The sequence below is a fragment of the Musca domestica genome, unplaced genomic scaffold, assembly GCF_030504385.1.
Source record: "Musca domestica strain aabys unplaced genomic scaffold, Musca_domestica.polishedcontigs.V.1.1 5, whole genome shotgun sequence".
Lineage (NCBI taxonomy): Eukaryota > Metazoa > Arthropoda > Insecta > Diptera > Muscidae > Musca > Musca domestica.
This window is the reverse complement of record NW_026712346.1, coordinates 702529-724419: the sequence shown is the minus strand read 5'-3', so window position 1 is coordinate 724419 and position 21891 is coordinate 702529. Positions and strand designations below refer to the sequence as shown.

At 34.8% G+C, this 21891-nt stretch overlaps 2 protein-coding genes across 2 annotated transcripts; one reads left to right on the top strand and one right to left on the bottom strand.

The window, feature by feature from the left end:
- Positions 1-14453: 14453 nt before the first annotated feature.
- LOC101890058 (secreted acidic protein 1A-like) lies at positions 14454-14957 on the bottom strand. The gene has a single exon (XM_005189823.2). The coding sequence runs from the start codon at positions 14955-14957 to the stop codon at positions 14454-14456; it is 504 nt and encodes a 167-aa protein (XP_005189880.2).
- A 1607-nt stretch (positions 14958-16564) lies between these two features.
- On the top strand, positions 16565-18250 carry LOC109611766 (uncharacterized). The gene is made up of 3 exons (XM_059128082.1): positions 16565-17281; positions 17346-17422; positions 17795-18250. Exons 1-3 carry the CDS (start codon positions 16885-16887, stop codon positions 18107-18109), a joined length of 789 nt encoding a protein of 262 aa, XP_058984065.1. The 5' UTR covers positions 16565-16884; the 3' UTR covers positions 18110-18250.
- Positions 18251-21891: the final 3641 nt, after the last annotated feature.

Here is a 21891-nt window from a genome sequence, read left to right as displayed (position 1 = left end):
ATCTGGCTTTCCTTTTCACTGCAAATTTTAGATCATTAAGCTCGTCTCGAAAGAGTAAACAAACACATAAATCATAAAACATATTATCTTCGCCTTAACAAGGCAAAACTCAAAAAATCAACCGAGCCTGGCTGTGGGATTTGAACCGCCGACCTCGGTGTGCAGCCAACTAGAATTTGCCATCTCTACGTTCAGAGTAAACAAACACATAAATCATAAAACATATGATCTTCGCCTTAACAAGGCAAAACTCAATAAAGGGATTAAACCTAACCATTTTGCAGCAACAAAATACTATGGTATCCTATTTCGACCAATTTTCGTTTTACCTCAGATAAATAAAATATTTGAAACAATCTTATATAACAAACTCACTTCATATTTTAATGAAGACCATATTTTTTATGATTATCAGTTTGTGTTTAGGAAAGATTGTGGAACGGAAGAAGCCACAGTAAGTGTTATCAATTCTATATGTCCTGGATTTGATAGCAAAAACGGTGGTGTTGTAGGTATTTTGTATGACGTAGTAAAGCTTTCGATCTTATGATCATAAAATTTCAATCGAAAAATTGTAGTATTATGATATACAAGTAAGAGAGCTGTATCTATTGAAAGAAAAATAATTTATGGTTACAATAAAAATTGCCAATTAAAAAGTTTGCAAAATAAAGCATTGCTAAAATTCGCCAATTTACCCAAGAGATTTCCAACGATATGCTTACATAAAAACGTTTTTCCAACTTTGTGTTTACAGTTTGAAACTGTTAATGTATACGCTCAAATGTGTGCACTGCATTGAACATCACACAACATCAATTTCTTATAGACAACAAAAGTTCAATATTCGTAATCCGAATCAGTTTAATGTAGCACTCTGTACAAGTTCCGATATAGGCGTATGGACATGTGGGGGTTCTAAATCTACAGAATAGATTCAGAGCCGTAAGTATTTTTTTTTATGAATACTAGACAACACAACAAGTATGCAGATGATACTTACATGTTGCTAATTAGATACTGGTGGTGTAGGTAAATTAAACACTTGTTTTACTTAAAAGACTCTGATAGTCTAAGTATAATTTTACAATAGAAACAATTCTATTTTTGGTCCAAATGTTTTGCTTCTTGCTTCTTCTTTCTTAGTGATCGTCCTCTCTTGATGACAACAGTTAATTGTTGAGGTATCGATTAATGGCTCATCGGCGTCATGAGACAGGAACCTCAACATGCCGGGCCCGTGCACTGATGCAACCGCTCTGTACTTAGTTCGTTTTTCATTGTAATCATCATCAGCAACATAAATTTGTATGGGTCAAAAATGTTTTTCGGTTGAAAAAGGGTATATTCGCCAATTCTCCTTTTTAATTTAATCAACTTGTTCTGGAAAGAAATTCTCAAAAGCAAGAAATATGGGCTACACCCAATATGGCATTAGAAATTTTTCTCATATTTTTATACCCTCCACCATACTATGGAGGGTATATTAACTTTGTCATTCCGTTTGTAACTCCTCGAAATACTCATGTCAGACCCAACAAAGTATATATATTCTTGATCAGCGTAAAATTCTAAGTCGGCGATGTCCGTCTGTCTGTCCGTCTGTCTGTCTGTCCGTCTGTCTGTCTGTCTGTTGTAATCACGCTATCTTTCGAATAAATTGAGATAGATGTCTAAAATTTTGCACACATGTTTATTTTTCCAGTAGTCAGGTTAAGTTCGTAAATGGGCCATGTAGGTCCACGTTTTCATATAGCTCCCATATAACGGTACCTCCGGATATTCGGTATTTTGATGATTTTAGCGACGTTATTCACCGGAATTGTTTCAAAATTTGGTATTTGAAGTTCCAAATGGATACTACACCCTAAGATAGAAAATTGTCTGTGCAAGTCTATGTCTTCGTATAGCCCCCATATAACGGTACCTCCCGATATTCGGTATTTTGATGATTTTAGCGAAATTATTCACGGGAATTGTTTCAAATTTGGTATTTGAAGTTCCAAATGGATACTACACCCTAAGACTGAAAATTGTTGGTGCAGGTCCACGTCTTCGCATAGCCCCCATATAACGGCACCTCGCTATGTTCGGTATTTGGATGATTTTAGCGACATTATTAACCGGAATTGTTTAAAATTCGGTATTTGAAGTTCGTTATGGGAACTACAGTCTGTGACAGAAAATTGTCGGTGCGAGTCCAGTTTCGAATTTGAATATGGTAATGGCTTATGACAAACAATGCATATGTATGTCCACGTCATATAGACCCCAATATAACGGCTATATTCGGTATTTTTAAAATTTTAACAGAATTTTTTAAGGATTTTATTTTTTGAAAATTTCCAAATTCGTTGTAAATGGTGGAGGGTATTAAAAGTTCGGCCCGCCGAACTTACTGCTTTTTAACTTGTTTTTTTTTCAAATTCATTTCATAACTTTTTTTGAGTCACCTCTTGTGACAAATAACCACCTCTAGTGGAACATTTCGTAAAAATTTTATGATTTTTTTATATTTCGAGGGATCAGTTATGAAAATTGATCACCTTTGTAACCACCTCTAGTGGCTACGTAACAATTTTCTTTAAAGGAATACAAGAGTTTCAAGAATATTATTTTAGGTGCTTCTTGAGTTGTTTTATATTAGTAATTTACTGTAATTTATTATCAATCATCCACCTCTAGTGAACAATTTTAGCATATGCATATTATTAATCTTAAATTTTCATATTACTTTCACCTCTGGCTTACTTTTGACTTAAAAAGCACAACATGCTTCTTATTTTTTCATAAATGTTTCATTTTTTCAATCATAATATATGATACGTAATGACCATTTGCATTTCTAGTACACACAAATAAATATTTTCCGATTTATGGAGGAAATATTTTTACATATTGTTAAAGATTATCAAAAATTCACATGTTTACAATTTCATAGTACATTGACACACCCAAAATAAACCGTTGATTTATTTTCGTTTAAGTTATTATATTATAAATAAATGGCCAAGAACCAATTCATGTAAATGGACGTGTACCTCACATTTCTCAATTGCTTTAAATGGTTGTATGACTTCATTGCTGGTGCGGCACTACTTTTTTATATTTTTTCTTAAATATTTCTTTTTTGTCTATGTTTATTTTTTTATTAATTATAGGACCATAAATATACCATCCAAAGACGGAATGTTGAGCTATCATGTTCCCAAAAACATTTGTTTTAGTTCCGTTCAATATGATGGATGGTAATATATCACTACCAATTAGCATATCAACCTCATTTGATTGTTGGAAAAAAGGATCGGCAAGTTCTAAATCACGGATTTCATTCTGCTTAGACATTATTCTGCTTTCAATAACTAAAGCGTCCACTTCAATCATATTGTTTGTATTTCCAAACAGAGTAATGTTTCATATTTTATTCGTATGTGCAACTACTGAACCATTTATTCCGCTGATATTGAAATTAGACTCGCTGGTTCCACTCCCAATTCTTTGTACCACTTTGCTTTTTATAAATGATCGTTTCGATCGAGTATCTAATAAAGCTCTTGCTGTGTACATTTTACCATTGCATTTGATTTTTACAAGCGCAGTTGGTAACAAAACATCATAATCATTGACTGATAAATTTGTTTGTGTATTAGAGCTTTGGAAGGAAGAACTAGAAGTACAGGGCTTATCATCTGTCGTGACATGATTTATTCTTTGAATATTTGGCTCTGAAGTTCTATTTGATATAATTGAAGATGTAGGACTTCTTGATAGGGGTTCTGTGTTTCCTATGTGCAACCTTGTGTGATGTTTTTTCTTACAATATAAACATCTATGCGCACTGAAACATTCCTTTGTGTTATGTCCACTCTTCAAACAGTTATTACATAAACCTAGATCTCGTATGAATTCAACTCTCGTATTGACACTCATACTATTAAATCTTGCACAATTCTTTATAATATGATTCCTGTTACACATGACACATCTACTTGATTGTGTCGATTGCGCTTTTCGATGCGCGTGAAATTCATGATTAAAACCAGGTGAAGTTGCTATATTTCTGAGACAATCTATTCTCTCTAGGACTCGATTTGTGACCATTTGGTTAGCTCTGGATGTGATTCGAGCGATTGATCCCAAAGGGTCAAAGTTTCAACAGGAAGCTTTGTTGAACAGAAATATATATGAAAATAGGGTCCCCTTGGTTAACTTCTACCTTATGAACTTTTTATATTGCTAGACAGTCGCTAACTGTTGATTGAATTCTTTTAATGTCTCTGCTGCATTCAGTCTTTGCTGCCGAAAGGTTGAATAAAATCTTCAATTGATTATCTACCAGTACCCTTACATTTTTATATCGCACTGATAACGCTTCCCATGCTAACGAGCCAGCCTTTGTTGTAAAGTTTTTGCGCTGGTGTAAGTCTGGGATGGTTCCCATTAATGGGAACCATAACTTCCATAGAAATCTTGGGTGTCACATGGAGGAACTTTCGCACAAATATCCGACACATCAAATTCGGTATTTGAACTATAGTCATTATTTCTTTTAATTTTTCTGTTTTTTAATACTTGCAACAAATTGGGCTTTGTCGTTAGAAAATTGTCTCTGGCGGACGCAAAAATATCTCTAGATCTTAATTTGTAATCTTGATCTCCCTCATTAAAATAGACACTTTCAAATGCACTGCGTACATTGTGCCAATGTTCATCCATGAATTCTAATTTTGTTTATATTAATGAATCAGGCAGCTCGTTCTCTGCTGTGCTTCCTATCATAATGCAAGTTTGCATCAGGTTTTTGGTCTCGTATTCATATCTAGCATACATTTTAGAAACGCAATAAACGTTTACTTTTTAAAAATTAAGAGAAATATAAACAATATTTATTTTTAGATTAATGTATATTGCTGATTTATGTGCTTTTTTAATTAAGTATTATTTCTATTTACTTGTTCCAATTAATTTAATTTTGTCATTATTCAATTGTTTGTTTATTATTATTGTGGTATTCAATGTATGTACTATGCTTTATACGCTACGTTATTCGCCACACAAACTACACAACTCTTTTTCACCACACCAGCTGATCTATAGTCGAACAATGGCAGACGACAGACCGATCACACATAACGATAAAACAGAAGACAAAAGCTTGTTATATTTGTTGCTCACGAATGTAAGCAAAACAAATGTAACAAAATGATGCAGCAAAGTGAGAGTGGTATTTTTATGATGTTAGTTTATGGGCCAATTTCAATTGTGTTAAGCAACAACAAACATACATACAGAAGAGTTTTTCTCTTTAAAATTACTCTGTTGATTAATTGGAAACAAAAAAAAAAAAAAGCAAAGACGACAAAATAAAAGTGTAAACTGAATTGTTTTGAACAATGTTTTGTTAAGTTTTTCTTGCAAATCAGCCGATTCTTTTTATAAAGGCTTCCAAGGATCATGTACAAGTTCCGATGCAGGCGTATGGACTTGTGGGGGTTCTAAATCTACAGAATAGATTTAGAGCCGAAAGTATTTGTTGTAAAAAGACGAACAACAATAATTATGAATACTAGACAACCCAACAAGTATGCAGATGTTTTAGTTAAAAGACTCTGGCGGTTTAAGTATAATCTTATTATAAAACAATTCTATTTTTTGTGCTAAATGTTCTGCTTCTTGCTTCTTCTTTCATAGTGATCGTCCGTTTGGTATTTACTTGAATAATACATCAAAAAACTAATTAAGCAACTACCCAACGCACCACTTACTGACAAACAAATATATTCTTTTGGAAAAAAATATATACCGCGCTTTAGAGGTGTATATATGCGCAACAGATTACCTAAGATGCCATATAAGAAAGAGTGTGGTATTATAAATATGGATAATGATAGTGGACCTGGCACGCATTGGGTAGCATATTATAAAGATGATAACATCATCACTTTAACACATACAAATGTGGACACCTCTGTTTAAAGTTCTTAATAGAAAAAAGCTTATAAATACAAAATTTAAAACATGAAATTGGTTAGTTCAATTTAATACTTCCATGACGATGCAATCAATTGATAGGTCGGATATTGTGATAGTGGATTTTCAGTTTTGTCATGGAAACCACAAGAGCATATTTATGAAGGAGCTGGCGTTCATTTGCGGTACTTCTGTTGTGCCTAATCATTTTGTGTTTCGTCCGCCTTTTAATATAAAAGAACTTACTAACGAAGCCTGCAGAACAAATGTATACTGTAAGAACTTTGTAAACGGATTGGATTGGGTGGATGGAGATGTGGACTACAATGAGGTTGAGAGTGTACTCATGCCATTGGATGAATATAAGTACATTTTTGTTGTTGGAAGAGACAAAAAACAATTTCTACAGAAATATCTCACTACTAACATAATAAATTTAGAAGACAAAATTAGCTAAGAACATGTCGAAATTATTTTACTAACTGTTCAATACATTCAAGCTTTGTGTATAAATGTGCTATAAATAATTTATTTAAACTATTTGTATTTATTGAGCAAAATTGGAACAAAAACATGGACTTAATATATGATGAAATCAATAAAGTATAATAAAAAAAAAGATTTTTTTCTTATTTTTTAAATATTTTATTTATGAGATTGAAGGTTATAATTGTATATAATATTATGAATATTGGTGAAAAAGGATTCACTAATGTACGACTACAAACATGTAGTCCCAATTCTGGAAGTAGTATCAGTTTCACATCTCCGGTTGTCGCAAATTTGGCGGAAAACACGAAAGTAATGCACACCTCGGGGATATGAAACCTTATGTCTCAACGTCCGAACATTTAAATTGTCTAGAAATTAATATAGATACTGCTTTTTCTACCTCAACAGAATCCTAAAAGTCAATAATGGCCAAACCCACCCAACCATTGCGTACGAAGGTTTTTTACAAGCACCAATACCAACTTGTGGAGTCGCTCAAACCTGTTCGGTTGCGCTCACGAGGTTGACAGAGAAGGAAACGGATGCCCTGCGGGAAAAAACGCTGGGTTCACATCCGCCCCTAAGCCATCCAACAGGGCAAACACCACCGAACCCAAAAGAGGAGGTCCCACAGCCAAATAAAGACGCTACGTGAAGTGCCATCGTCCTCACCGGTAGTAGTCGAGACTATCGTCATTTCATCTGACGATGAGGTACCGTCTCCCCGCCACAAAGACCCCCTGCTGTGCACGATTGCCCAATCATCCCTCCTCCTACGGTGTGACCTATGCCAGCCACATAGCCTAACCGAGTTACCACCGACTCCAGGTCGCACCCTTTTCATTGACATGGGATTTCCACTGACGCCCGGACGTAACATAGGTTTGGCCCAGTCCCCCCGGTATGCACCGGTCTCGGATTCGGAAACCGAATACGGCCAACCACATATTAATCGCCGGTTGTAGCAAGAACGAAGCCCGAACCCCCCGACAGTATCCAGTGTTGAGGACATCCCATTTGAATGCCGGGAAATGTTAGCAGACGAAGTTAAGAGCGGCCTACAGTTATGTTTGCGAGAAGCCCTTCGATCCCTGGGTGCCCCACTACCAACATAAGCGAGAATTCACTATTGGAGAGAAAATGCTCCGGGTCCACGTCAATCGACAAGCAACATTGTTGTGCGGTTGTTGTGGAAGCAGCCGGCTCATTTAGGGAGGGGAGGCAGTGTGACGACGAAAGTTATTTCATTTGTTTTCGTCCCAATTTGTTATTATTATATTTTAAATTTATTTTTGTAAATAGTAAATTACTTGGATAAATAGGAATTTTCAAAAACACCGCTTTTTTATTTGCAAAACTTAACCAATCCCCCTCATAGTTATTTACATCGACTTCTTGTTTGGCATTGATTTTAACACTGTCCAGTGTTCAAGACTCACTGGACATTGATGTTAATGCATGGTAGTGGAGACCGGACGACGAAGGCATAGTATAACAACAAAGACCATGCATGACAGTGAACCATCAATCGATAATGGTAAAGCGAATGCATCGAAGACAAAATTTATAACTGTTATGTCTAACAAAAAACGTTCTTCGGTAATTAAACCCGTGCACTGGTGCAACCTCTTAAAGTCTGTACTTAGTTAAGGAAATAATAATTTTAATAATAATAATTTTAGCATATGCATATTATTAATCTTAAATTTTCATATTTTTATCACCTCTGCACAACAACATGCTTCTTCTGCGGTTGATTTGCAATTACCTAACCACCAGTTATTGTGCCTGCGATTCGTTTTAAATAATTTTATTTTTTCATAAATATTTCATTTTTTCAAACATAATATGCGATACGTAATGACCATTTGCATTTCTGGTACACACAAATAAATATTTTCCGATTTATGGAGGAAATATTTTTACATATTGTTAAAGAATACCAAAAATTCACATGTTTACAATTTCACAGTACATTGTCACATTATTACACACACACAAAATATATTATAAATAAATTTCCAAGAACCAATTCAGGTGAATGGACGTGTACCTCACATCTCTCAATTGCTTTAAATGGATGTATGACTTCATTGCTGGTGCGGCACTACTTTTTTATATTTTTTCTTTAATATTTCTTTTTTGCTCTATATTTATTTTTTTATTAATTATAGGACCATAAATATACCATCCAAAGACGGAATGTTGAGCTATCATGTCCCCAAAAACATTTGTTTTAGTTCCGTTCAATATGATGGATGGTAATATATCACTACCAATTAGCATATCAACCTCATTTGATTGTTGGAAAAAAGGATCGGCAAGTTTTAAATCACGGATTTCATTCAGCTTAGACATTATTCTGCTTTCAATAACTAAAGCGTCCACTTCAATCATATTGTTTGTATTTCCAAACAGAGTAATGTTGCATATTTTATTCGTATGTGCAACTACTGAACCATTTATTCCGCTGATATTGAAATTAGATTCGCTGGTTCCACTCCCAATTCTTTGTACCACTTTGCTTTTCATAAATGATCGTTTCGATCGAGTATCTAATAAAGCTCTTGCTGTGTACATTTTACCATTGCATTTGATTTTTACAAGCGCAGTTGGTAACAAAACATCATAATCATTGACTGATAAATTTGTTTGTGTATTAGAGCTTTGGAAGGTAGAACTAGAAGTACAGGGCTTGTCATCTGTCGTGACATGATTTATTCTTTGAATATTTGGCTCTGAAGTTCTATTTGATATAATTGAAGATGTAGGACTTCTTGATAGGGGTTCTGTGTTTCCTAGGTGCAAGCTTGTGTGATGTTTTTTCTTACAATATAAACATCTATGCGCACTGAAACATTCCTTTGTGTTATGTCCACTCTTCAAACAGTTATTACATAAACCTAGATCTCGTATGAATTCAACTCTCGTATTGACACTCATACTATTAAATCTTGCACAATTCTTTATAATATGATTCCTGTTACACATGACACATCTACTTGATTGTGTCGATTGCGCTTTTCGATGCGCGTGAAATTCATGATTAAAACCAGGTGAAGTTGCTATTTTTCTGAGACAATCTATTCTCTCTAGGACTCGATTTGTGACCATTTGGGTAGCTCTGGATGTGATTCGAGCGATTGTTCCCAAAGGGTCAAAGTTTCAACAGGAAGCTTTGTTGAACAGAAATATATGAAAATAGGGTCCCCTTGGTTAACTTCTACCTTATGAGCTTTTTATATTGCTAGACAGTCGCTAACTGTTTATTGAATTCTTTTAATGTTTTTGCTGCATTCAGTCTTTGCAGTCGAAACGTTGAATAAAATCTTCAATTGACTATCTACCAGTACCCTTACATTTTTATATCGCACTGATAACGCTTCCCATGCTAACGAGCCAGCCTTTGTTGTAAAGTTTTTGCGCTGGTGTAAGTCTGGGATGGTTCCCATTAATGGGAACCATAACTTCCATAGAAATCTTGGGTGTCACATGGAGGAACTTTCGCACAAATATCCGACACATCAAATTCGGTATTTGAACTATAGTCATTATTTCTTTTAATTTGTCTGTTTTTTAATACTTGCAACAAATTAGGCTTTGTCGTTAGAAAATTGTCTCTGGCGGACGCAAAAATATCTCTAGATCTTAATTTGTAATCTTGATCTCCCTCATTAAAATAGACACTTTCAAATGCACTGCCTACATTGTGCCAATCTTCATCCATGAATTCTAATTTTGTTTATATTAATGAATCAGGCAGCTCGTTCTCTGCTGTGCTTCCTATCATAATGCAAGTTTGCATCAGGTTTTTGGTCTCGTATTCATATCTAGCATACATTTTAGAAACGCAATAAACGTTTACTTTTTAAAAATTAAGAGAAATATAAACAATATTTATTTTTAGATTAATGTATATTGCTGATTTATGTGCTTTTTTAATTAAGTATTATTTCTATTTACTTGTTCCAATTAATTTAATTTTGTTATTATTCAATTGTTTGTTTATTATTATTGTGGTATTCAATGTATGTACTATGATTTGTACGCTACGTTATTCGCCACACAAACTACACAACTCTTTTTCACCACACCAGCTGATCTATAGTCGAACAATGGCAGACGACAGACCGATCACACATAACGATAAAACAGAAGACAAAAGCTTGTTATATTTGTTGCTCACGAATATAAGCAAAACAAATGTAACAAAATGATGCAGCAAAGTGAGAGTGGTATTTTTATAGTGTTAGTGTATGGGCCAATTTCAATTGTGTTAAGCAACAACAAACATACATACAAAAGAATTTTTCTCTTTAAAATTACTCTGTTGATTAATTGCCTTTATAAGGCTTTCAAGGATCATGTACAAGTTCCGATACAGGCGTATGGACTTGTGGGGGTTCTAAATCTACAGAATAGATTTAGAGCCGAAAGTATTTGTTGTAAAAAGACGAACAACAATAATTATGAATACTAGACAACCCAACAAGTATGCAGATGATACTTACGTGTTGCTAATTAGATACTGGTGGTGTAGGTAAATGAAACACTTGTTTTAGTTAAAAGACTCTGGCGGTTTAAGTATAATTTTATTATAAAACAATTCTATTTTTTGTGCTAAATGTTCTGCTTCTTGCTTCTTCTTTCTTAGTGATCGTCCTCTCTTGATGACAACAGTTAATTGTTGAGGTATCGATTGATGGCTCATCGGCGTCATGAACCAGAAACCTCAACACACTCTTTCGTAGTGAAACTTCAAAACAAAACAAAGCATCGGGTAGTTCAGCAATTGCTAATGCTGTTATGAATGCTAGAAATGCCAAACGACAATTAGAGAAGCAAACAAGACATAACAAAACTATCGAAGCTATATCTATGGGTAAGGGTTTGTATTTAAAACCCTACAAAAAAGGTTTTGGTATTTACTTGAATAATACATCAGAAAACTAATTGAGCAACTACCCAACGCACCACTTACTGACAAACAAATATATTCTTTTGGAAAAAAATATATACCGCGCTTTAGAGGTGTATATATGCGCAACAGATTACCTAAGATGCCATATAAGAAAGAGTGTGGTATTATAAATATGGATAATGATAGTGGACCTGGCACGCATTGGGTAGCATATTATACAGATGATAACATCATCACTTTAACACATACAAATGTGGACACCTCTGTTTAAAGTTCTTAATAGAAAAAAGCTTATAAATACAAAATTTAAAACATGAAATTGGTTAGTTCAATTTAATACTTCCATGACGATGCAATCAATTGATAGGTCGGATATTGTGATAGTGGATTTTCAGTTTTGTCATGGAAACCACAAGAGCATATTTATGAAGGAGCTGTTGGAAGAGACAAAAAACAATTTCTACAGAAATATCTCACTACTAACATAATAAATTTAGAAGACAAAATTAGCTAAGAACTGTCGAAATTATTTTACTAACTGTTCAATACATTCAAGCTTTGTGTATAAATGTGCTATAAATAATTTATTTAAAATATTTGTATTTATTGAGCAAAATTGGAACAAAAACATGGACTTAATATATGATGAAATCAATAAAGAATAATAAAAAAAAATTTTTCTTATTTTTTAAATATTTTATTTATAAGATTGAAGGTTATTATTGTATATAATATTATGAATATTGGTGAAAAAGGATTCACTAATGTACGACTACAAACATCTAGTCCCAATTCTGGAAGTAGTACATCTAAAGTTTTAGGTGCTGTGGGAATGTTGTTTGTAACACATCTTCTTAATAAAGGACAGCTGTAAGAATTTCTCACATGTTCAGATACCGGGCAATCGGTCTGTTTCCAACGATGAATATACACTTCACAAAAATAACATTTTGTTACATTGCCTACTCCAGTGTAAAATAGTCCCACTGCTGCCATGGTTTTGGGGTCTGGATAGGATAGAGGCCAATTTGAAAATGTTTTCAGACTTTCAGTTTCCTTATTTAGTTGGGGGTACATCTTTCTACTAGGAGCTCCACTCACAAACTGTGAAGTGTAAATGAAAAACCAAGTTGATTTTATTAAATAATACATTATTTATTTCTGGATTTTCTCTCACACAACAATAACATTTTCGTTTTATATTTAAATATAATGTCTTATGTTATTCCCACCATGGATCATTTTCATGATTGCCCTTCAGTTATGTGATATAGTCATCTCCATTGGCTTCACTCTCTGTAAGTATATGACTTTCATTCCTTGTGGGTATTTCATTTCTAAGGAATTCCTCGTCTATTGGTATCATCAAACTATAAAAAGCCTCCAATTGAGAAGCCTTCATCATAAGATATTCATCAATTTCCGGATCATCCCATCCTGCATCCTTTTCCAAGCATTTGCTCCCCAAATTTGTTGATGACATATTCTTCACGTTTGTTGTTTCCCCGACTGAATAACTTTTAACAATGATATTTAGTCTTATATTCTACAGATGCCAACATTTTCATGGAGAAAAAAAAACACAAAAATTTCATTTCAAATATAAATTTATTTTTATACCCTCCACCTTGGAAAGGAGGGTATATTAACTTTGTCATTCCGTTTGTAACATCCTTAAATATTCGTCTTAGACCGCATAAAGTATATATATTCATAATCAGCATAAAATTCTAAGTCGATTTAACGATGTCCGTCTGTCTGTCTGTCCGTCTGTTGAAATCACGATACAGCCCACACTATTTGACGTAGAGGGCCAAAATTTAGCAGAGCTATTTGCATTGTGTCTAGGATGGTTGGTATTGAAAATGAGATATATCGGTCCACGTTCTGGTATGGTCCCCATATAACGGTACCTTCCGATATTCGGTATTTTGATGATTTATGCCACATTTTTTCACGGATTTGTCTAAAAATTGGTATATGTGGGTCATAATGGTTCCAGCTCCGGTGGCGAAATATTGCATGTATGGGCCCATGATTTGGTATAGCCCCCATATAACGGTACCTCCCGATATTCGGTATTTTGATGGTTTTTGCCACATTTGTTCACTGATTTGTCTAAAAATTGGTATTTGTGGGTCATAATGGGTCCCTGATCGTGTGGCAAAACATTGCATGTGTAGGTCCACGTTTTGGTAAAGCCCCCTTATAACGGTACCTCCCGATATTCGGTAATTGGATGATTTTTGCCACATTTTTTCACGGATTTGTCTGAAAATTGGTATTTGTTGGTCATAATGGGTTCCAGCTTCGGTGGCGAAACATTGCATGCATGGGTCCATGATTTGATATAGCCCCCATATAACGGTACCTCCCGATATTCGGTATTTTGATGGTTTTTGCCACATTTTTTCACTGATTTGTCTAAAAATTGGTATTTGTGGGTCATAATGGGTTCTAGTTCGTAATGTTTTTTTACTTGTTATTTATTTATATATTTTTTTTTTTTTGTATTTACTAAGCTAAATATGACTGATAAAAGAAATTAGATTTTTTTGCTTCAATTCCAATTTGTATAATGTGTTATCTCTCTCGCCTCCCATTGCTGATTTTGATATGGTATATCCACCGCATCCCAATTCCTTGACGTCTTCTTCTCGTAGTGCTAGGAACCTAGATGGCAGGTAAAGTATAGCATCATCCAGTTTAAGCACAATTCTTTCACCATATTTGGTTTGGGTTCTGTATGCTCCACTGATAACGTAATCCCTGTTTTCATCCATCTCCTTTATTGTGATAATCCTTTTGTGGTTGTAGGAGTTGAATAAATTTACAAGATTTACGCTCGACATTATTTCTATTAGGCTTTATTTCACACTGTTTTCAACATTGCCCTCCTATTTATATGAAAAAAGTTGTGTTTTTTTCACCCATACCTTCCCGCCAAATGGAGAACACAATGTAATTTATTTATTTATTTATTTTTTTTTTGGTCAAATTCGCTGAAATATTCTATTAATTCTTTATAATGTTCATTATTTTGAACTATATAATTTAAATCTAAAAAATTCTAATTAATATAATCCTCAAAATCATCAAGAGGTGGACATAATACGACTGATGAGATAACCACTGCTCGTTCCGGCAGACCCTCTCGTATCCTCTCATATTCGTTTTCTGTTGTGTCAGTGATCGTGATTTCGCCATCGTCTCCAATCTCCCTATATTCATCCACATCATCGTCCAGGATTGTGGACTGAGTTTCCCCCTCCTCATCCTCCTCGTAATGAGTTCCATCTTCCATAGTTGAGGAGTCCTCTGTTGCTTCACCATGGTCCTCCAACACGTCTTCCATTTCTACATTCTCCTCATCCTTTTTTGGCTGACCCTCTCGTATCCTGTCATATTCGTTTTCTCTTGTGTCAGTGATCGTGGTTTCGCCATCGTCTCCAATCTCCCTATATTCATCCACATCATCGTCCAGGATTGTGGACTGAGTTTCCTCATCCTCCTCGTAATGAGTTCCATCTTCCATAGTTGAGGAGTCCTCTGTTGCTTCACCATGGTCCTCCATGGTCTTTCATTTCCACATCCTCCACATTCTCCTCATCCTTATTTTCCTCGATGAGACATATGTCTATGTCACCTTCTGTATCCTCATAGAAATTATTGACATCCACATCTTCAGAAAGTATTTCGCTGAACGCAAAGGACATTTTAATTTTTAGGATGCTAACTTTGTAAAGGATTTTTTAAACTGAGTATATTTCTCAAGATTTTCTACGCTTAAATACTAATATATTGTTTACGTTAAAAATCCTTTCGAATAAAAAATACACAACTATCTAATACATAATATAGTTTAGAACTTATTTGAATGTTTCAATACAAAATGAATCATAAAATGAATTAGTTTTTTTTTTTCTTTTTTTTCATGTGATTTTTTTTAAATACATCCTTTTTCTAAAATATTTAAATGCAACAACTATTGGGGAAAGCAACGGCATTTCCTTTACGTTGTCCCCTTAACATAAACACACCAATATTTTATCATTTGATCCTCAAGAGATAATATTAGACAAACATGTCATATTAGGAAACATCGAGAACAAAATATGTTCTACAACTCTACTTCTGTAGTGATGGGTCAAACGCATTTGTGAGGGACCTTTCAAAATAATTTCAAGTACATTTTTTATAACTTTTTTTTGATAATATGTGCCTCAAGTGGTACAGATAGGATAACACCAAGTGAAGTCTGGCTTAAGAAAAAACCAAACAACGCACACTTACACACACACACACAGTGGTTCAAACATTCCCAATGTAAAATAAAAAACCCAAACATAAAAACTAAAAAACCAAAACAAAAAAAACATATGAGTCTCATTACATTTTTTATTACCCTCAAGTGATGATGATGGCTGAATGTAGGGATCAAATGCATGCGCGCACCCGACTGTAGGGATGTGTCCACGCTAACATAATATGAAAAACAACAACTCTAGACAAATTTCTTTCTAAGGGCGCAAGTGTTCTTACTCATGCAACAACAACGCCCAAGCCTTAATATAGGCAACAAAATGTGCAACAGCAAACAAAGGGCGCCAAGGTCATTCAATCCACAGGGAAAACACAAGTGAGAAGAATTAGGGTCAAGCACACGTCATATACACATCATATTAGAACTAAACGCATTTGAAGTAGGGGGGGGGGGGGGATAATGGACGCATCTTGTAAGCGGAAGTCCTAGGTCGTAAAATTTTATGGCGCTTGCCACTTCCTACCCTAGATTACTACTACTCCGATAAGCAAAAGGCCATACCATCTTCCCTTTATCTTTTAACGTAAAGTTTACTGAATTCATGTTGCCATATTTTATATTGATAATATGACAATGACAGCAAAATATATTTAAATAAAGAAATGGATAACGTAAATCATTTATTTTATATTGAAGAACTGAATTATAAATTTATTTCACTAAGTTAATTACAAATTCGTTTTGTTTATTATTTTCAACCTAAAATGAAGATGCCATTGTGAAAGAAATGCTGTGACTACCAGTTACTTTTACAAAAAGCTTGCCATATCTCTGTGAGAAATGCATATACTTTAAAGGAAAGATGTAATAATGAGAATCCGATAATGTGAACTTTATTCTTCACTTTTCCTAAAGTAAGGGATAACAAAAGTGGACTATGGCCCGTTCTTATATCTTACCTTTATAGTTCACTTTTGTTATACCTTACTTTAGGAAAAGTGAAGGATAAAGTTCACTTTATGGGACTTTCATTATTACAACCTTCCTTTAAAATAATTCCTTTTTTTTCAGAGATATGGCAATAAATTGCTCTCAATGATTACTTTTTTGTAGATGTAACTGGTAGTCATTGCATTTTTTTTCAAAGTGGCATCATTATTTTAGTTAGAACAAAAATAAATAAAAAGAATTTGCCTTAATTTCGTAAAATAAATTTTTGCAAAAAAGTGAATCGAAAATGGATAACCAAACGGAAGCCCGTCATAGAAAACGGGCCAAAAATTTCTTAAAAGAAGAGGAAATGTTGCTTGTGAACTTGGTAGATGACCACAAGCATATTATTGAGAACAAAAAGTCTGACTCTGTCGTTTGGAAGCAGAAAGAAGCAGTTTGGAAGAAAATTGAAGACGACTTCGCAGCCAGTATGGGATTACGACGACCTTGGAAAGCACTGCGTGATAAATACGAGGTTATAAAACGTAAGTCAAAGATTGAACTGGCAGAACAGAAGTTGGAAACATATCGTACGGGTGGTGGAATGGTGACTTGTAAAGTATCTACTGTTTCGAAAAAAATAGCATCCATGCTAGGAGATTCCGCAACAGGCTTGGAAAATATGTATGATAGTGATTTTGGTAAGTTCTTTGTACAAAATGCTACACTGAGCAATTTTATGACTTATTGGTATTTCTCTTGCAGTTGTTGAACCTGATTACATTGACTACAGTGAGCTAAATGCATCTAATGAATCTATTGAGGCAAGCAATAAAGAAAATGTAAGTTTCATAATAATTGCTCTGTTCCAGTACCTGCAAGAATCTACTAGTTTTGCAATTTTATTCGATATCATAAAGGGAAGATCTGTTATCGTGTAGTGAAAACTATTACCTTCTTGCTGTTCTGGAACAGACCAAATTCTTGATTTGTTGACAAAACCCACCGTAAATCTACGAACAAGTTTTAGTTGATTATACAATAAAGAAGATCGTTCCACTAGCTAGGTAATGTTCTAGAAGTTGGAAAATTTTAAATTACTTGCTCTTAGCGATTTACATGGGGTTTCGAGAAGGCAATTCTGTAATACTTTAAGTAAATTTTAAGTGACAATTGATGTTTTATATATTATTTTTTATGTTTATATTTTTTAGAACAATCCCATGAATGTTTCAACAGAAGGAAAAGACTGGTCAACCGACTTTTGCCCACAGACTTTAAAAAAGCCTAAATCGAAAGAACTGGTTCACGGCGGCAAAAGAAAACGCAACCTTGAGGAAGAAAAACTTGAACTTGTTCTTTTACAACAGAGCTTTTATAGGAACGAGAATATTCGTGCTCAGGAGAAGCATGAAAACGAAGAAATGCGTGCTCAAGAAAAGCATGAACACGAAATATCTTCATTGAAACTAAAGAATGAAATTTTGCAGTTAGAGTTGGAGGAAAAAAAGTTAAAATTTTTAGAGTAATTCGAATGTATTTTTAAATATATCTTGTAATTTTTAATTGTAAATATATCTTGTAATTAAAAGTAATATTATTAGCTATTCAGCATTTAAAAGACTGAAAATAGATTAGAAATGTTTAATAAAAACTGAATTGCAATTAAATTTGTCTAACAAAATGCGACGTTTCTTTCACTAAACGACTGGCAGTAGAGACACTTACACCACAAAAGTCGCCAACCGTAATTAGGAAACTACCGCTAGCATAGAACCTTAATGTAATCAGTAGCTTTGTTCTAGGCGACACGGAATATTGCCTAAATGGGAATTGGTTAGTAATTATTCGATTTATGTTATATATTTATACACACTTTGACACTTTTGCTTCTAATGAAGGGCCAACTTTTTGTAATAGTAATTGGAATGTGCGTTTTGAAATTCTGAACCTTTTCATAAACTCCCTTTCATCATAAAATTGTAGATAATCCACTCGTTCACGATATGTCTTGGTCGCTCTTTTTTTTGCTTCAATGTTTGCGTAAATATCTTCCAGTTCTTCAATATAAAATAAACGATTGGCGTTATCCATTTTTTTTATTTGAATAAATATTGCTGTTATTGCCATATTATCAATATAAAATATGGCAACATGAATTCAGTAAACTTTACGTTAAAAGATAAAGGGAAGATGGCCTGACCTTTTGCTTATCGGACAGTTCATATTTAAATGGAACTTGTAATAACGAAAAACGATTTATCTGTCCGACAACATCACTTTTTAATCTATCGGGAAGATGTAACAACGGGCCTATAAAGGGAAGATATAAGAACGGGCCATAAACGAGTAAATAATAACCGTCTTAAAAATAGCGTCTGGTGGAGAGGCACAAAAAAATAACCTAACTTTTTTTTGAAATTTAAAAAAAATAATTTGTAAAACAAGCAAGCGTCTGGTGGACAGATATACTTGTGATACAAAGCCTACAAATTTATTTGAATTTTTGGAAAAATGAAATTGGCAAACAAGCAAGCGTCTGGTGGACAGACGTACATTTGAAAATTAAATCTCAAATTTATTTCAAATTTGGGAGAACAAATTCAATATCGGAGTCTGGTGGAGAGACATAAAACCTATGTACTTACAATATTTATTTTTATTCTAATTTTAACTTTTTTTCCCGTTTAGCAAAATATCTATTGCTCTAACGAGTATATTTTTTGAATTTTGTGACAATTTTTTTAAAAACAAAAAAAAATTTTTTCTTCTTGTTACCTTTTTTCACTTTTCTTTGCTGAAATATTTGGATTTTGATCCAAATTATATTCCTTTAAAATATTTTGCAGGGACATAATAACTTTTTGAAATTTTTGTGTTGAATAAAAAATGTTCTCCAAAGAAGGACACAATTCACAAAAAGATAGACAAATTAAATGAAAAATATGCCTGAGATATGCAGTACATAAGTATAGCAAGCATAGAAGATAATATATATATAGATTAGAGGCATCCAGAGTTCAATTAGATTCAGAACACATTATTTATTGGTCATTGATTTTTTTAGAAATTAATGGGCACATTCAAGCAAATACGCAGAAAGAAGTAGAAACAGGTAAAAAACAGTAAGTTCGGCCGGGCCGAACTTTGAATACCCTCCACCATTTGGAAGGAATTAGAAAATTTTCAAAAAAAAAAAATCTATTGAAAATTCTGTTAAAATACTTGATATCGAAAGGTGCCGATATATGGTGGGATATACGATGTTGTGGACCTATATAGACAAATCTATGTCTGGGTGTAAAGTACTCACCAGGAACAACTAGTGTGGATTTTCAGATAATTCCATTGGAAAATATAGCTAAAATCATCAAAATACCAAATATCGGGGGTACCGTTATAGGGGGGCGATACGATATCGTTAACCTATATAGAGAACTCTATATCAGGGGTTAAAGTGCTCACAAGGAACCCCTTGTGTGGAATTTCAGACAATACCGTTTAAAAATGTGGGTAAAATCCATCCATTCCATTGAAAAATATGGTTGAAATCATCAACATGTCGAATATCGGAGGATACCGTTACATGGTATCGATATTGCGGACCTATAGAGACAATTCTCTTTCCGGGGGTGAAATACTCATAAGGGACTCCTTGTGTGGAATTTCAGACAATACCGTTTAAAAATGTGGGTAAAATCATCAAAATACCGAATATAGGGGGTACCGTTATATGGGGGCTATACGATATCGTGGAACGACATAGCCCATCTTCGAACTTGACCTGCCTGCGGACAAAAGAGAGATCTGTGCAAAATGTTAGCTTCCAATCTTAATTCGTTTAGACTGTAGCGTGATTGAAACAGAGGAAAAGACGGACGGGCGGACAGACCTGTCCTCCGTCTTAGAATTTTACACTGATCAAGAATATATAAACTTTGTTGGGTCTAAAATGATTATTTCGATGAGTTACAAACGGAATGACGAACTAAATGTACCCTCCATACTATGTATGCTGGAGGGTATAAAAAAGGAAACGAGAATCTCTTTTCAAGACTGACGCCGTTCGACACCGATATATTTAGTGGAGGATGTAACAACCGTGTTCTAAAAGCATTTAGGGAAATAATACTATCTCGATTTAGCGCACGAAGTTACTCTTTACCGATAACAGATGCCAGTTCACCAGTTCGCCGACAATTTACTGCGCCATATTTAAATTGTGTAGAAATTAATATAGATACTGCTTTTTCTACCTCAAAAGATTCCCAAAAGTCAATAATGGACAAACCCACCCAACCATTGCGTACAAAGGCTTTTTACAAGCACCAATACCAGCTTCTGGAGTCGCTAAAATCCTGTACGGTTGCGTTCACGAGGTTGACAGAGAAGGAAACGGATGTCCTGCGGGAAAAAACGCCGGGTCCACACCCGCCCCTAAGCCATCCAACAGGGCCAACACCACCGAACCCAAAAGAGGAGGTCCCACAGCCCAAAAAAGACACGACGTGAAGTATCATCGTCCACACCGGTAGTAGTCGAGACTATCGTCATCTCATCTGACCATGAGGTACCGTCTCCCCGCCACGAAGAGCACCTGCGGTGCACGATTACCCAATCACCCCTCCTCCTACGGTGGCACCCATGGCAGCCAGATACACCCTAACCGAGTTACCACCAACTCCAGGTCGCACCCATTTCACTGACATGGGATTTCCACTGACGCCCGGACGTAACATAGGCTTGGTTCAGTATGCACCGGTCTCGGATTCGAAAACCGAATACGCCAACCACATATAAATCGCCGATTGTAGCAAGAACCAAGCCCGAGCCCCCCGACAGTATCCAGTGAGTTGAGGCCATCTCATTGCAATGTCGGGAAACGTTAGCAGACGAAGTTAAGTGCGGCTTACAGCCACGTTTGCGAGAAGCCCTTCGCCCCTGGGTGCCCCACCACTAACATTAGCGAGAATTCACCATTGGAGAGAAAATGCTCCGGGTCCACGTCAATCGACAAGGCAAAATTGTTGTGCGGTTGTTGTGAAAGCAGCCGGCTCATTTAGGGAGGGGAGGCAGTTTGACGACGAAAGTCATTTCGTTTGTATTCGTCCCCAATTTGTTATTATTAAATTTCAAATTTATATGTATAAATAATGAATTATTTATATAAACATGAATTTTGAAAAACTCCCTTGAGGTGTCGTAAAACACTTCGGGTATCTTCGTTTTAAAGCCCTTGTGTTCTTCGGGAATTAATCCCTTGATGTGTCATAAAGCCCTTCGGATCTCTTCGTTCTAACTCGTTGAGGTG